At 44.3% G+C, this 16,358-nt stretch overlaps 2 protein-coding genes across 5 annotated transcripts in view; one reads left to right on the top strand and one right to left on the bottom strand.

The window, feature by feature from the left end:
- Positions 1–16,358, top strand: part of MBLAC1 (metallo-beta-lactamase domain containing 1) — a 73,295-nt gene that overhangs the window by 30,787 nt on the left and 26,150 nt on the right. The window lies entirely within an intron of this gene.
- On the bottom strand, positions 5,555–6,070 carry LOC133103726 (deoxyuridine 5'-triphosphate nucleotidohydrolase, mitochondrial-like). The gene has a single exon (XM_061209242.1). It carries the CDS (start codon positions 6,068–6,070, stop codon positions 5,576–5,578), a length of 495 nt encoding a protein of 164 aa, XP_061065225.1. The 3' UTR covers positions 5,555–5,575.

Here is a 16,358-nt window from a genome sequence, read left to right as displayed (position 1 = left end):
TGCCCTGTGTGTGGGGAGACATCTGGGTTCTATTCCTGCCTCACCCCACTAGCTTGGGACCTGGAATGTCTCCTCCTTGCCTGGCCTCCGGAGGAGGGGGCTGGACCCCGCCAGGGGGCGCCACTGCCCATTCTCTTAGGCAGCACAGAACTTTTACAAAACAGGCTCTGGGTAACCTTTGCAAACACCTACTGTCCAGGTGCCCTCAGGCCCTGCTGCTTCCACAGAAGTTCTCCCTAGATGCAAGTTGCACATTTCACATCATGTTCAGGCCCCTGGACCCAGTTGGAGCCCCATGAGGGTGGGATTTGTGAGGTGTGGTTTCTGCTCAGGGATGGCACGTGGTCTCTAGGTTTGTTCATCTTCCCTTCCCCAGTAGGCATGGGAGGGCCTGGGATTCAGCCTGGTGCTGTGGCTCTACTCACAGAGGAGGCTTGTGGGAGGAGGAGGGCCTGGAGTTTTGTGATTCAAAGATGGGCAGAGCCTAAATGCAGCCCTTTAGCCCAGGTAGACATGAGGGAGACATGAGGGAGAGGTCAGAAACTGTGTGATAGCAGCAGGGACAGGTGAGGGCTATGAGCCATGGACCACATGAGAGAGAGAACCACTGCCTTAGATCTTCCCCACTTTCTCCCAAGTTTCCATCCTCCCTTCCTCATTGGCCACGTCCATCACTGCCCCAGCCTCTTCCCCTTCCATGGCACCTCACCTTACTCTTGCTTTCCCCCCAAGATTAGTGATAAGGCAAAGATGTGCATTCTCACTATCTCCATTCGTTGTGCTGGAAGGTTCTAGCCCATGTAATAAGGCAAGAAACAGAAATAAAAATTTTCTAGCTGTATTTTCTTAGATTCTGTTTTTATCTGTTTGGCATCCATTTATGACAGGGCTAATTGTACTAACTCTGTTTTCTTACTTTCTGTATTCTTGATGCTCTGACATCTGGGAGACCAGGAGTTACTGCTCACGGACCAGGGAGTTACTGCTCCTTCCAGATCTAGCTAATTCTTAGAGATAGATAGCAAAGGGCTTTCTTGGGAACACGCCTTTCATATACAAACTATCCACTCCTGGCCCCGTACTCTAAACCACCTCCTTTATCTAACTCTCACACAGCAACCCAATATTTCCCCTGCCCTAAATCAACCCAGGGCCAGGTGCCAGACAACTAAGGAAAGCACCTATAGCCCAACACCCACCAGAATTATTCAAACTAGCCAATCTTAAACTGTTTTTTGTCCTGCCTTGTTTTTCCTGCAGAAAACATAATAAAAACTGTTTTCTTTATCCTCATTCTTTTTTAAAAAAAATATTTATTTATTTGGTTGCAGTGGGTCTTAATTGCTGCAGGTGGGCTCCTTAGTTTGGGCATTCGAACTCTTAGTTGCGGCATGCATATGGGTGGGATCTAGTTCCTGGACCGGGGATTGAACCCGGGCCCCCTGCATTGGGAGCACAGAGTCTTAACCACTGCATCACCAGGGAAGTCCCTATCCTCATTCTTGTTTCTGCCTCCTGAATGACTCTGGTGCTTCCCTACCTATAAGGGGTGGTGTACACCCTCCCCTTGGGAAATATAAGTAATAAAAATCTTCTTTCAGGACTTCCCTGGGGATCCAGTGGTAAAGAATCCACCTTACAAAGCAGGGGATACCGGTTCGATCCCTGGTCAGGGAAATAAGATCCCACATGCCACGGGGCAACTAAGCCCACGCACCACAACTACTAGCTCCTGCGCCTCAACTAGAGAGCCTGCGTGCTGCAAACTACAGAGCGCACACGCCCTGGAGCCTGCGCGCCACAACTAGAGAGAGAAAACCAGCATGCCACAACTAGAGAGAAGCCCGCGCGCTGCAATGAAAGATCCCGCATGCCTCAATGAAGATCCCGCGTGCTGCAACTAAGACCCGACACAGCCAAAAATAAATAAAATAAATCTTAAAAAGAAATCTTCTTTCAATGACCTCTCTGAGTTGTCAGTCAGTCACCTCTATAAATTAAAATCCTGCAGGTATAGTAATTGAGACAAAAGCCATCCAGATTGAAAAGGAAGAAGTAAAACTGTCTTTATTCACAGATGACTTGGTTATTTATGTAGAAGATCCAATGGAATCTACAAAAAAACTACCAGAACTATTAGTGAGTTAAGCAGGTTTACAAGATCAATATATGGAAATCAATTTTATTTATATATACTAACAACAAAGAATTGGAAATTGAGATGAAAACGATGCTATATACAATATTATCAACAATGCCAGATATTTAGGAATAAATATGATGGAAGATGTGCAAAATCTGAACAGTGAAAAGTACAAAGTATCGCTGAGAGAAATTAAAGAAGACAAATAAATGGAGATTTCACACATAAGAGGACTAAATACTGTTATACGTCAATTCTCCCCGGATAATATGTAGATTTAACACAATCTCAGTCAAAATCCCAGTAGGTTTGGGGTTTTTTTGGTAGAAATTGACAAGACAAGTCTAAAATTCCTATAGAAAACTAACTACCTAGAACAGCCAAAAAAACTTTGCAGTTGAAGAACAAATTTGGAGGATTTATGCTACCTGACTTCAAGACTTATTATTACAAAGCTACTGTAATCAAGATGTATTGGCATCAAGGAAGACAAATAGATTACTGGAACAGAACAGAGGGTACATAAATAGACCCACACGTTTATGATCAATTAATTTCCAACAAAGATGCAAAGGCAATTCAGTGAAGAAATGATAGTCTTTTAAACAAATTGTACTGGAACAATTTGATATTTCTATACAAAAAAAACCCAACACAAAAACTAACAGAACTGGGGCTTCCCTGGGGGCACAGTGGTGAAGAATCCGCCTTCCAATGCAGGGGATGTGGGTTCGATCCCTGGTCAGGGAACTAGATCCCACATGCATGCCACAACTAAGGACCCCACCGGCCACAACTAAGGAGCACACGTGCTGCAACTAAGGAGCCTGCAAGCCGCAAATAAGACCCAGCGCAACCAAAATAAATAAAATAAAATTAAAAAAAAAAAAAAAAACAGAACTTACACTATATTCAAAAATGAGCTCAAAATGAATTGTAGGCCTAAATATAAGTCCTAAAATTATATAACTGAAGAAAAAAACATAGGAGAGAATCTTTGTGACCTTGGGTTAGGCAAAGATTTCTTAGATTCAGCACCAAAAGCATGACCCATAAAAGAAAATATTGAAAAATTGGAGTTCATCAAAATTAACAGCTTCTGTTCTTCAAAAGAAACTGTCAAGGAAGTGAAAGACAAGATATAGATAGGGAGAAAATATTTGCAAATCATGTAACTAACAACGGACTTGTATCCAGAATATATAACGAACTCTCAAAGATTAATAAGAAAACAAAATTCCAATTAAAAACATGAGCTAGGGCTTCCCTGGTGGCGCAGGGTTAAGAATCCGCCTGCCAATGCAGGGGACATGGGTTCGAGCCCTGGTCCGGGAAGATCCCACGTGCCACGGAGCAACTAAGCTTGTGTGCCACAACTACTGAGCCTGAGCTCTAGAGCCCGTGAGCCACAATTTCTGAGCCTGTGTGCCACAACTACTGAAGCCCACGTGCCTAGAGCCTGTGCTCTGCAACAAGAGAAGCCACCGCAATGAGAAGCCTGCACACCGTAACGAAGAGTAGCCCCGCTCGCCGCAACTAGAGAAAGCCCGCGCACAGCAATGAAGACGCAACACAGCCTAAAATAAAAATAAATAAATTTATTTTAAAAAAAAACATGAGCTAAAGATGTGAATAGATACTTCATCAAAGAAGATACATAGGTAACAAATAAGCACATGAAAAGATGTGTAACATCATAAGTCATTAGGGAAATGCAAATGAAAACCACAATGAGATACCACCATACATCTATTAAATGGCTAAAATTAATAGACCAACCATACTAACTGTTGGCAAGGACGTGGAGCAACCAGAGCTCTCATCCACAGCAGGTGGGAATGTGAAATGGTACAACTACTTTGGCCATTCCTTAAAAAGTTGAACATACATCTACCATTTGACATAGTCATACCATTCACAGGTATCACAGTGTTGACCAGCAGCATCAACCTGGGACTTGTGGGAAATGCCAATTCTCAGGCCCCAGCCTGACCTGCTGAAGTTTGAGAACCACTGCCCTGGGGCAAGGACTGATGCTGGGAACCTGCTTTGTGTGTTACATTTACTTTTCACAGCAATCCTGTGAGATGAAGGAATTTGATTCCCATCTGACGGAGGAAGACACTGAGGCTCAGAGAGGTGACCTCACTTACTCTGGTTCCCTCTGGTCTGGATCTGGACCACACTCGGGTCTGTCTGCCTCGTGAGCTTGGCGCTTACCCAAAATTGCCCCGATTGCCCCTCCCCCACCAACCACCCCCGTTAACCTCCCTCACTTCCCCTTCCTTCCACAGCCCATCCTGGGGGGTCATTCATTGTGCTTCATTCAGCTGGCCACTTCTCAGGGTCTGGGGAAACAAAGGCAGGAGGGATGTGAGTGTGGCCCCTGAGGTGAGGCAGGACACACGAGGCAAAGAAAGAGCACAGGGAAGGGGGAGGGACGAAGGGCAAGGTCTTGGTCTCTGCTCTTTCCCATGGGCTGTCCACGGGCCTCTGCTGACATCAGCACTCTGTTTACTTCCTCTTGTTTTGCAGGCAGGGAGGGGCCCAGAGAAGGCTTCTCCTGCCCTGGTTGGGTGCAGGCGTGCAGTGAGCCCTCCAGGAACTAGAGTCCAGCTGGGAAGGGAAGACTCTCAGCTTGCTTCACTATGTGAAGCAAGTAGAGGGAGACCCAGGCCCCACAAAGTTGAAACAGGCAGGGATGACATCTCCTCCTTCCTGTGTGTCGGGTGCTTTGCACTCGTATTGGCTATGTTTCCTTATTTGCTGTATTCTTGATGCTCTGACATCCGGGGCCTCACTGACCAGGGAGAGACTGTCCCTCCCAGGGCTGCCAGTTCTTAGAAGAGCAATGGACGTGCCCAGGAGCTCGCCTGTCATATGCAAACCAACCAGTCCAGAGCCCACACTCCCCACCACCTCCTCCATGTGGCTCTCATGCTCCAGGAGGCCCATGTTCTTCTGCCGTATTCATCCCAGGGCCAGGTACCAGGCAACTAGGGACAGCCCCTAATCCCCAGAGCCCGCAGACATCATTCATACCAGCTGATCCTAAACCTGCCTGCTCTCCCTTGCCTTGTCTCTCTCACAGAAACTACAACAAAGGCTCCTGCCCACGTTTCCCCCTCCATCCCTCTGCCTCCTGACTGACCCTGGTGCCTCCCTGAATGGCCCTGCATGGAGTGCTGGGCATCTTGTTTTTATGGTTTTGTGAATATAAACTGCTTCCTTCATAACAGCCAATTTTGTGTCTGTGTGTCTCACCATACTTGATTAAAACAAATCCAGGCCATATATATATCTTTGTTGCTTATCTATTTTATACCTAGTTTATATCTCTTAATCCCTTAATTATGTTTTTTTTTTTTAAAGCAAAGTCTTTATTTTCAAGGAAAAAGCACATTTTCTCATTTTCTGTTCTTGGCATAAATCTTAATTATTTCCAGTGGAACCAAAACCTCCTGAACCCCTTTCAGTGTCATCTAAAACTTGAACTTCCTCTATTTCTGGGTAAAATATCCGTTCACAAATGAGCTGGGCAATTCGATCACCCTTTTTGACTTCAAACTTTTCTTTGCCAAAATTAAACAGTACAACACCAACATTTCCTCTATAATCTTCATCTGTGACACCAGCTCCTACATCTATGAAGTGTTTTGCAGCCAAGCCAGAACGAGGAGCTACTCTCCCATAGCACCCAGAAGGAAGAGCTATCTGAATGTCTGTTTTCACAGGGGCTTTCTCCATAGGTGGTACTGTGTAATCATAGGCACTGTACAGGTCATAGCCCGCGGCGCGCTCAGACCCCTTGGTCGGAGTGGTGGCGTGCTCTGAAAGCCGGGCAAAGTGGAGCCGCATGCCGCCCTCCTCTGCAGGCCGGGCCCATTTGCTGGGGGAGATGACTTGTGTCTCTTGAGAGCAGGGCATGGCAGGGCAGAATGTCTTAATTATGTTTTATCATATACATTTGTTTGTGTCTTTTTTAAGATTCCACATATAAGTGATAACACAGAGTATTTGTCTTTCTCTGTCTGACATTTCATTGAGTGTAATACTCCCTAGGTCTATCCACACTGTTGCAAACGGCAGAATTTCATTCTTTATATGGCTGAGTAATATTCCATTATACACACACACACACACACACCCCACATCTTCTTTATCTGTTCATCTGTTGATAGACACTTGGGTTGCTTCCATGTCTTGGCTATTATGAATATTGCTGCTATGAACATTGGGGTGCATGTATCTTTTCAAGTTAGTGTTTTCATTTTCATGGATATGTACCCATGAGTGGAATTGCTGGATCACATGGTAGTTAGTTTTAGTTTTTTGAGGAACCTCCATACTGTTTTCCATAGTGGCTGCACCAATTTACCAAATCCAGCTTATGTTTTAAAATAGCTCTTAACTCTCCCAACAACCCCAGGAGGTAGGCAGGGTTTATTTTGATCCTCATTTTTATGCAGGAAGAAACTCAGGTCCCAAGTGAGATTATGAGATTTAACTGAGGTCACATCACATGTAAATGTCCGCTGCAGCGTTGGGTCTGAGCCCAGAGCCTGTGCTCCCTACCACTTCCCCACGCAGTGAGGAAGGTCAACAGATCTCTGGCCCCATTAACAACCAACGCTTCCCTTTTCTGTGTTGTCTTCCTGCTACACAGAGAGAAGCTTGAGGACTGACTGGGACACTGGCTCAGGGGGCTTTGGGTCCTTGTCACGTGGCACAGTGAGTGGGGCAGTCAGTGCTGACTGAATGTTTATGGAAGAAGGAGAGATCTTTAAAGGATGGGTATCTGTGTGATGCAGGGTCCTCAGTGTTACCTCATCCTGTCCTCACTGGGACCCTCCAAGGGAGGTACTGTTATTACCCCCACTTTACAGATGAGAAACCCGAAGCTCAGGGAAGGGAAGTCATCTGCCCCACAGTCGACTCCAGAGCCTGTGTCTGTAGTTCCTGCTTCTGTCATATTCACAAATTTCATCTTTGTGGGACCGAGGCTTCCTCTATTGTCAGCCTCCTTTTCATGCCACCAGCATGCATTTCAGCTCCTGGTCAGTCTGACAAATGCTGATTGGGCTTCTAGGAGATGAGAGTAGAGGGCTGAGAACTGGGGATCAAAGGCTGACCCCCGACCTTGCGGAGCTCCCAGGCTGGGAGAAGTGAAGGATACTCAGAAGAATGGGACCAGGAGATCATTTTCTGTACTTCCCCTCAGAGCAGTGTGCTGGTAAGTGTTCACCAAACCATCTCCAGAAAAGGAGTCCTGATTTGTAGGCTTTTCCAATTTCCATGTGTCAAGTTAACTATTGTATGGACTGACGGTTTGTGTGCCCCCTCACCCCAAATCCATATGTTGAAGCCCTAACCCACAGTGTGGCTGTATTTGGAGATGCGCCCCTAAGGAAATGCTTAAGGTTGAATGAGGTCATGAGGAGGGGGCCCTGGCCCAATAGGAGTAATGTCCTCATGAGAAGTGACCCCAGAGTGCCCCCTCTGCCTCCTCCACGAGTCTGCACCCAGAGGCCATTGTGAACACAGGGCAAGAAGGCGGCCACCTACAAGCCAAGGGGAAGAGGCCTCAGGGTGAAACCTACCTTGTCAGCACCTGGATCTTGGGCTTCCCACCCTCCAGAACTGTGAGAAATAAATTTCTGTTTTTTAGCCACTCTGTGCTATTTTGCTCTGGCAGCCTGAGCAGATAATACAACTACCAACGTGAAATCACTGAATATGAGTCAGGAGGAAATGTACAGCATGTGTTATTGTACAGCCTTCCCACCGTGAGGATACAATAGCACAGTAGCCTCGAGAGCATACGTAGTAGTGAAATATGGTTTCTGCGGTCAGAGAGAAGGATTTTTTCTCTCTCCTAGTTGCTCTGTCAGGGTGGGCATGGCTGCTGCCGCTGCTTCTGGGTTGCCACTACTGCCATGAGAGTGCATCTTTGGGACAGGGTCTGGCCTCAGGGCAGGGTTGGGTGGGATTACAAATAAAACCAGGATTCTCCTCCTACTCTCTCTGTCCTAGGTCTCTGATCAGAAAAAGAGGGTTTTTGTTGGAGCTTTTTCTTCCTGTGCCTGCTATGCAGTTCTGGGATTCAGGATGCTCTGAGTCTGAGCTGAGAGATATGGGAGGAAACCAAACCAAACCAAACCATAAACTCTCTGCCATACCCTTCCATGAGTTTTGATTTCTCTCTCCAATCTGTCTGCTATTCCTTACTTTTCAGGGTCTTCCAATTGTTGCTTCATGTATTCGTCCAGGGTTTTAGTTGTAATCAGTGGGGGATAGATAGTGTGGAGTGTGTTTACTCATTTTAACCAGACCTGGGACTCCTACCTTGATATTTTCAATCCCACAAATTAGGCATCATTGTTACTGTTTTATAAGCTCAGTATTACTTTTGATTTATCTGCATGCTTGCTTCTTTCTTCTCACCATTCCCTTTTGTACCTCAGACCTTACTTCTTTCTGTTACTTTTATTTTGTCTGGAAATGTCTTTATTTTGCTAGAATTATTGAAAATAATTTATCTGGCTACATGATTCTAGGTTGACATAGTTTTGTTCTCAACACTTCAAAGATAACATTGCACTATCTTTTGGGTTCCAGTGAGAAGTTAGCTGTATATATTTTTTAAAAGATTTATTATTTTATTTATTTATTTTATTTATTTTTGGCTGCATTGGGTCTTAGTTGCGGAACGTGGGATCTTTCGTTGCAGCACGTGGGCTCTTTGTTGCCGGACATGGGCTGCTCTCTAGTTGTGGTGTGTGGGTTTTCTCTCTCTAGTTGTGGCGCACAGGCTCCAGGGCACGTGGGCTCTGTAGTTTGCAGCATGCAGGCTCTCTAGTTGAGGCGCGGGAGCTCAGTAGTTGTGGTGCAGGGGCTTAGTTGCCCTGTGGCATGTGGGATCTTAGTTCCCCGCCCAGGGATCAAACCCATGTCCCCTGCATTGGAAGGCAGATTCTTTACCAGTGGACCACCAGGGAAGTCCCTAGCTGTCTATTTGTGGCTCTTCTGTAGATACTTGTTTTTTAAAATTTTGCCTACTATTAACATCTCTTTGTCTTTGGTATTTTACAGTTAGACTAGAATGTTTCTGGTTGTGGACTTTTTTATTTACTATGCTTGGAATTTATTGGGCTTCCTGAATCAACACTGGAAAATTCATTTTCTTATCAAATACTGCTTATTTCCCAGTTTCTCTAGTCTCTCTTTCTGAAGTTGTATTATTAGACACGTCAGACATTTTTTAACTCTGTCTTTTATATTTGACTTTTTTTTCCTTCATATTTTCCCTCTCTGTACATCCATGCTGCATTCTGACAATGTCTTTGGACCTATCTTAAGCCAACCCACAAATTTTATCTCCAGCTGTATTTAATTTGCTGTTTAATGTACCCATTTACTCTTTTATTTCAATTTTTATATTTTACATTTGTAGAGTTTCTATTTGTGTTTTTCCCCCAAATCTGCCTGGTCAGTTTTACATTCTCTTGTTTCATCACACTTCCAATATCTTCTTTTATTTCTTTACACATGTTGATTTATGAGCAGTGTCAGATACTTCTAATATCAGCAATCTTTGAAGGTCTAACTCTGCAGTTAATTGTTTCTGTAGTTCTTTTGCTCATGATCAGTTGTTTTGTTGTGTTTGATGGTTTTTTAAAAAATAAATTTATTTATTTTATTTATTTATTTTTCGCTGTGTTGGGTCTTTGTTGCTGCATACGGGCTTTCTCTAGTTGTGGCGAGCCGGGGCTACTCTTCATTGCGGTGCATGGGCTTCTCACTGCAGTGGCTTCTCTTGTTGCAGAGCACAGGCTCTAGGCGCATGGGCTTCAGTAGTTGTGGCACATGGGCTCAGTAGTTGTGGTTCGTGGGCTCTAGAGTGCAGCCTCAGTAGTGGTGGCGCACAGGCTTAGTTGCTCCGCGGCATGTGGGATCTTCCCGGACCAGGGCTCAAACCCGTGTCCCCCGCATTCCCAACCACTGCGCCACCAGGGGAGTCCTGTTTGATGGTTTTTTAATTGATATTTCATCTTACTTGGAACTTAATCTGTGGGAATTCTTTGAGGCCTAGGTGTAAGGGCCTTCCTCCAGAGGGGATCTGTTTTTACATCTGCTGGGTACAGGTATACTACGCATGAGGGTCACTTTAAATGACATTTTTGGCTTATATTTTTCAAGCCTCACAGGCATTGTAAATTTTGGCCTACACCCTCGAGAGTGTGAGTGAGGGTTAGGGATGCTGTGAGGGAAGATATTTTTCATGCTTTTCTCTAAGGCTATGGCTGAAGAATCAGTCTCCACTACCTCTCCCTTCATGGCAGTTCTTTTTCTTCTGGCTCACTTTCTGAGGGTCAGTGATTTAGGGGTCCTGGCTTTATGCAAAGATCTCGTCTGATCTCCATCCTGCTCTGGCCCGGGCTTTGTCTCTTGTCACCAGAAATTTGGAGGCTGGTTAAAGCCCAGGCTTTACCTTTGGGCCCCTGGGGATTGGATGATTGATGCAAGGTATCTTCCAGGATACATTCATTTGCAACTTGCCTCTTATTCTTGCGATATTGTGATTGATAAGAAATATATATTTGGTGACTTGGATGACCAAAACATATTTCTCATATATATGTGGTTTTCCTCCACAGTTCCTGACTCACAGCTCCCAAAACCCTTGGAAATTCCTGAGCCATAAGAGCAATAGGAGCATCTTTTGTTATAATATTTGGTCTCTTATCCTCCGTTCTTGAAATTGCTTCAGAGCCATAAAGGTGAAATGAGTATATTGTTATTTATAACAACCTCCTTTCCACTGCCACTGGGTTAAGGAGGTGACTTCTTGAACGTTCTGTAGCTTAGTTGCACCTGTGCAGCAGGACAATTCCCTCACCCTTTTCTTACCTCCAATCACATTTCCCCAAGCTCCCCAAACCTCATCTTTATCCCATCAATATCCTGAGCCCCACCCCTTCCGGGAGGCAGATTTCCTGTTTCCTCGCTTGGCCGCCTTGTGAATAAACCTTTTCTCTGCAAACTTTGGTGTCCCATGGTTTGGCCTGCTGTGCATTGGGCGAATGAACCAGGTTCGGTAATGTATTTTTCTACTTTTAAATTGATTTGTCGTTCATTAGATATTTTGAATTCTAATTCTCTGCTGATTATATATGTTGCAAACATCATCTCTCTGTATGAGGCTAGTTATTTCACTTTATTGTGCTTTTGAACTATAGAAATTTAAATCTAATCTTTTCAGATTTATCTAACTCTGTGTGTCTTATTTAAGAAATCCTGTCCTACTCCTAAGGTCATAAAGACAGCTTCCTGTATTTCTGTTTAAGACTAAAAGTTTGCTTTTCATATTTAAGTTTTAAGTCATATCCAGTGGAATTGGTTTTTGTGTAAGGTGTGAAGTTGGAATTTAATTTTTTCCAGATGGATGGCCAATTGTCCTGGCTATCCTTCCCCGTAGGATTGTAATGCCATCTCTCTAATACATAAAGGTTCCACGTGCACAAGGATGTATTTCCAGGCTCTCTTCTCATTGCTCTATTGGTGCCAAAGCCAGTGTCTTAATTTCAGTAACTTTTTAATTAGTATCAATATGTGAGACCTGGTATGCGAGACCCTCATCTAATTTTGGTTCTTCAAAATCTCATTTAGTCTAGGTGTTTTGCTCTTCCACTTGCATTTTACAATTTGCTTGCCAATTTCCATGATAAAACCTTTTGGGATTTTTATTGGTTTGGTATGTCTTTATGGTCTAATTTGAGGAGAATTGACATATTTAATTTATGATATTGAGTCTATTCATGACCATGGTATAAAACAAAATAATTTCAGTAGTTTTATATTTTTTCAAAAAGGTCTTACATTTCTTTTATTAGATTTATTCACGTTATTCCTAATAGCGTATTGTTTGTTTTAGATAATTATATCTTTTTATTAATGCAGGTCTATTGTGATATAATTTACATAAAGTAAAATTTATCCTTTTTAGGTATTACAGCTCAATGAGTTTTAAAGGGTATAGGGCTGTGTATCCACCATTACAGTCAAGACAAAGAATATTCCAGTACCCTGCGTTCCATCATGCCATTTTGTAGTCAATACTGTCCTCCCATTTCCAACTTTTGGCAATGACCGCTCTGAATTCTGTCCCTATACTTTTGCCTTTTCCAGATTGTCATGTAAATGGAATTGTACAGTATGTAGCCTTTTGAGTTTGGCTTCTTTCACTTAGCAAAGTACTTTTGAGATTTGTCCACATCTTTATGTGTATTGGTAGCTGATTCCTTTTTACTGCTGGGTAGTATTCATTGTATAGATGTACCGTGACTTGTTGACCCACTCACCAGTTGGTCAGCTGAGGGACAATTTTTCCCTCCGTTTTGGATAATTATGAATAAAGTTGCTATGAACATTAGTGTACAAATTTGTGTGAGAACATGTTTTCATTTCTCTGGGGTAAATACCTAGCAGTGGTATTATTGGGTCATATGGTACATATGTATTTACATGTATTAGAAATTGTCAAAATGTTTTTCAAAGTGGTCATACTATTTTTCATCCCCATCAGTGAAGTGTGAGAGTTTTAGTTGCTCTGCATCCTCACCAATTCTTGGTATTGTAGTGGTATCTCATTGTGGTTTTAATCTGCATTTTCCTAATGACTAATAATTTTGAACTTCATTTCATGTCATTATTTGTCATCTGTATCTCTTCTTTGATAAAATATCTGTTCAAATCTTTTGTACAATTTTTTAAAATAAATTATTTATTTATTTTTGGCTGCGTTGGGTCTTCGCTGCTGTGCGCAGCCTTTCTCTAGTTGCAGTGAGCAAGGGTTAATCTTCATTGCGGAGCACCGGCTCTAGGTGCGCGGGCTTCAGTAGCTGTGGCTCGCGGGCTCAGTAGCTTTGGCTCACGGGCTCAGTAGTTGTGGCTCGTGGGCTCAGTAGTTGTGGCTCATGGGCTGTAGAGCGCAGGCTCAGTAGTTGTGGCACACGGGCTTAGTTGCTCCACAGCATGTGGGATCTTCCCGGACCAGGGCTCAAACCTGTGTCCCCTGAATTGGCAGGAGGATTCTTAACCACTGCACCACCAGGCAAGCCCCTCCAATTTTTAAAAGTTGGAATTTTTGTTATTGAGTATCGAGAGATCTTAACATATTGTGGTTACAAGTTCTTTATCAGATGTGTGTTTGCAAGTATTTTCTCTAGTCTGTAGATGATCTTTTTTATTCGAGGATGTGAATACCAAATTTCTATGATGCTCAAATCTCTTATATAAAATGACATAGGTATTTGCATATAACCTACACAATCCTCCTGTACTTTTTATTTATTTTTATAGAAATATAGATGATATACAATATTACATTGGTTTCAGATGTACCACATAGTGTTTTGACATTTGCATACATTATGCAATGATCGCCATGATAAGTCTAGTAACCATCTGTCTTCATACAAAATTCTCACAATATTATTGAACATATTCCTTATGCTGTGTATTACATCCCCATGACTTACTTTATAACTGTAGATTTGTACTTCTTAATCCCCTGTACCTCTTTTGCCCTCATCCCCAACCTTCTCCGCTCTGATAACCACCCATTTCTTCTCTGTTTCTGTGAGTCTGTTTTCATTTGTTTTGTTTGTTTTATTTTTTATATTCCACATATAAGTGAGTTCATATGGTGTTAGTTTCTCTCTGGCTTATTTCACTTAGCATAATACGCTCTACATGCACCCACGTTGCCACAAATGGCAAGATTTCATTTTTTTTATGCCTGAGTAATATTCCATTGTTTATATATACCACATCTTCTTTATTCATCTACTGATGGGCACTTAGGTTGCTTCCATATCTTGGGTATTGTAAATAATGCTGCATGAACATAGGGGTGCATATACCTTTTCATATTAGTGTTTTTGTTTTCTTCAGATGAATACCCAGAAGTGAAGTTGCTGTATCATATGGCAGTTCTATTTTTAATTTTTTGAGGAATCTCCATACTGTTTTCCATAGTGGCTGCACCAATTTACATTCCCAACAACAGGGCACGGTGGGTTTCCTTTTCTCTACGTCCTCCAACACTTGTTATTTGTTGTCTTCTTGATGACAGCCATTCTGACAGGTGTGAGGCGGTAGTTCATTATGGTTTCAATTTGCATTTCCCTGATGGTTAGCGATGTTGAGCGTCTTTTCATGTGTCTGTTGGCCTTCTCTATGTCTTCTTCGGAAAAATGTCTATTCAGGTCTTCTTCCCATTTTTTAATTGGGTTATTTGTTTTATGGATGTTGAGTTGTATGCGTTCTTTGCATATTTTGGATATTAACTATTTATCGGATATATTATTTGCCAATCTGAGCAATTTCATTTGGGCCGGGCGGTCGCGGTGCCCAGGGCCCATCTGCTCCCTGGGCTCTTCCCAGCCGGTCCCTGGAGGAGCAGCTGCCTGGAGCCTCCACCCGGGGTCTGGGGGTCAGTACAGGGCGGTTGTGTCAAAATGTCGGAAGCCGAGAGAGGCCGGATGGGCGGTGGGCTACCCGGAGGGTTGGGAGTGGGTGCTGGGCTGTGGCGGGCGGGGAGCTTCAGGCCACAGGGACAGGCGGCGGGACCCCCCGGGGTGGAGAAGAGGGCTCCGGCGGGCTGGGGACTGGGATCTGTGTCAGGGTCGGGCCAGGGGGCGAGCCCGAGGGTGCGTCTGGCTGGACTGGGGAAGGAGGGCTCTGGGGTCGCCGAGGGGCAGAAGGACGGGGTGAGCGCGTTCTCGCGACCCGCTGCTGGATCGCAGTGGGGTGGGGAGGGGATAGTCACGGGGGAGGGAGGGTCCTGAGGACGGTCTGGGGAGGGTTGAGCTCGGGTCCAGCTGCTGTCCGGGCTGCTGGGCCAGCTGCAGTGGGCGGGGGCGGGGCTGAGGGACCCAGCACGAAGGGGTTGGGGGTCTTGGACGTGGGTTGGGTCACAACTCTGTCCTCCTCCCGCGACCCCCACAGCGTCTCCCAGGATGCTCTTCTCTCCGGCTGGGCTGGCGTCCTCTGCAGACGGACCTCCAGGGACCCCTTGGGGGGCGCCCGGTTCAAGATTCTTTTCTACAACACTTTACTTCATTGTCACCGTTGTAATAACAATCTGAATCTTGTTCCTTTGTACACGACTTGCTCTTACTTGGAAAGTTCTTAGGATTTTCTTTGTCTTTGATGTTCTTATCTTTCATTATAATGCATCTACATGTTTCTCTTATTTCTTTGGTACACATGGGCCCGTGCAATCAGGCCATTTCTCTTTTTAAATTAAATAATTAAGTAACTTTAGTAAATTCTGGGAGATTAGTTTCTATCTGTATCAGTCAGGGCAGGAGACAGATGACGTTCTCAAATTGAGGGAATGGAGGAGAGTTTAACAAAGGAACCATTTCTGAAGGAATGGGGAGGATTATGGGACGCCGACAAGGGAGGTGGGGCATCTTGGGCTAGCAAGAGTGAAGTCCTTGTTGCCCATTTGCCTGAAGGAGCAAAGAGAGGGAACAATTACCAGAAACTGGAAGAAGTAGCCCTAGTTGTAGGGAGAAGGCCTTTGGTGGAGGAAAACAGCAGCCCAAGGTGAATCAGCAAGGAGGGGATCTCCTCCCCTTGATCAGCAGGTGTCTCCCATTGGCAGGTCCCAATAGGAAACCAGAGGGCAAAGGCACCTGGGTGACGTGGTCCAAAGGAATCACCCTCCTGGGGCTGAGTAATATTCCACTGTATATATACACCGTGTCTTCTTCATCCATTCATCTGCCAAGGGACATTTATTTTATTTACTTATTTATTATTTTAAAAGGTGAAGAGGACACTTTTTTTAAAAAAATTTATTTACTTTCTTGACTTTTTTTTTTTTTTTTTTTTTTTTTGTCTGCGTCGGGTCTTCATTGCGGCCTGCGGGCTTCTCTCTAGTTGTGGCATGCCGGGTGTTCTTTCTCTAGTTGTGGCTCGCGGGCTCCAGAGAGCATGGGCTCTGTAGTTTGCAGCACGTGGGCTCTCTTGTTGAGGCGCACGAGCTCAATAGTTGTGGCGCCCTGGCTTAGTTGCTCCACGGCATGTGGGATCTTAGTTCCTCCCCCAGGGATCAAACCCTTGTCCCCTGCATTGGAAGGTGGATTCTTTACCACTGGACCACCAGGGAAGTCCCCTGTTGATGGACATTTACATTGCTTCC

Source organism: Eubalaena glacialis, chromosome 13 (genome assembly GCF_028564815.1).
Source record: "Eubalaena glacialis isolate mEubGla1 chromosome 13, mEubGla1.1.hap2.+ XY, whole genome shotgun sequence".
Classification (NCBI taxonomy): Eukaryota; Metazoa; Chordata; class Mammalia; order Artiodactyla; family Balaenidae; genus Eubalaena; species Eubalaena glacialis.
Note: the sequence above shows the minus strand (reverse complement) of the source record. Positions and strands in the feature narration are given on the sequence as shown.

Coding starts and splice junctions, on each gene's coding strand:
- LOC133103726 (XM_061209242.1), bottom strand. CDS start 6,070: ATGCCCTGCTCTCAAGAGACACAAGTCATCTCCCCCAGCAAATGGGCC.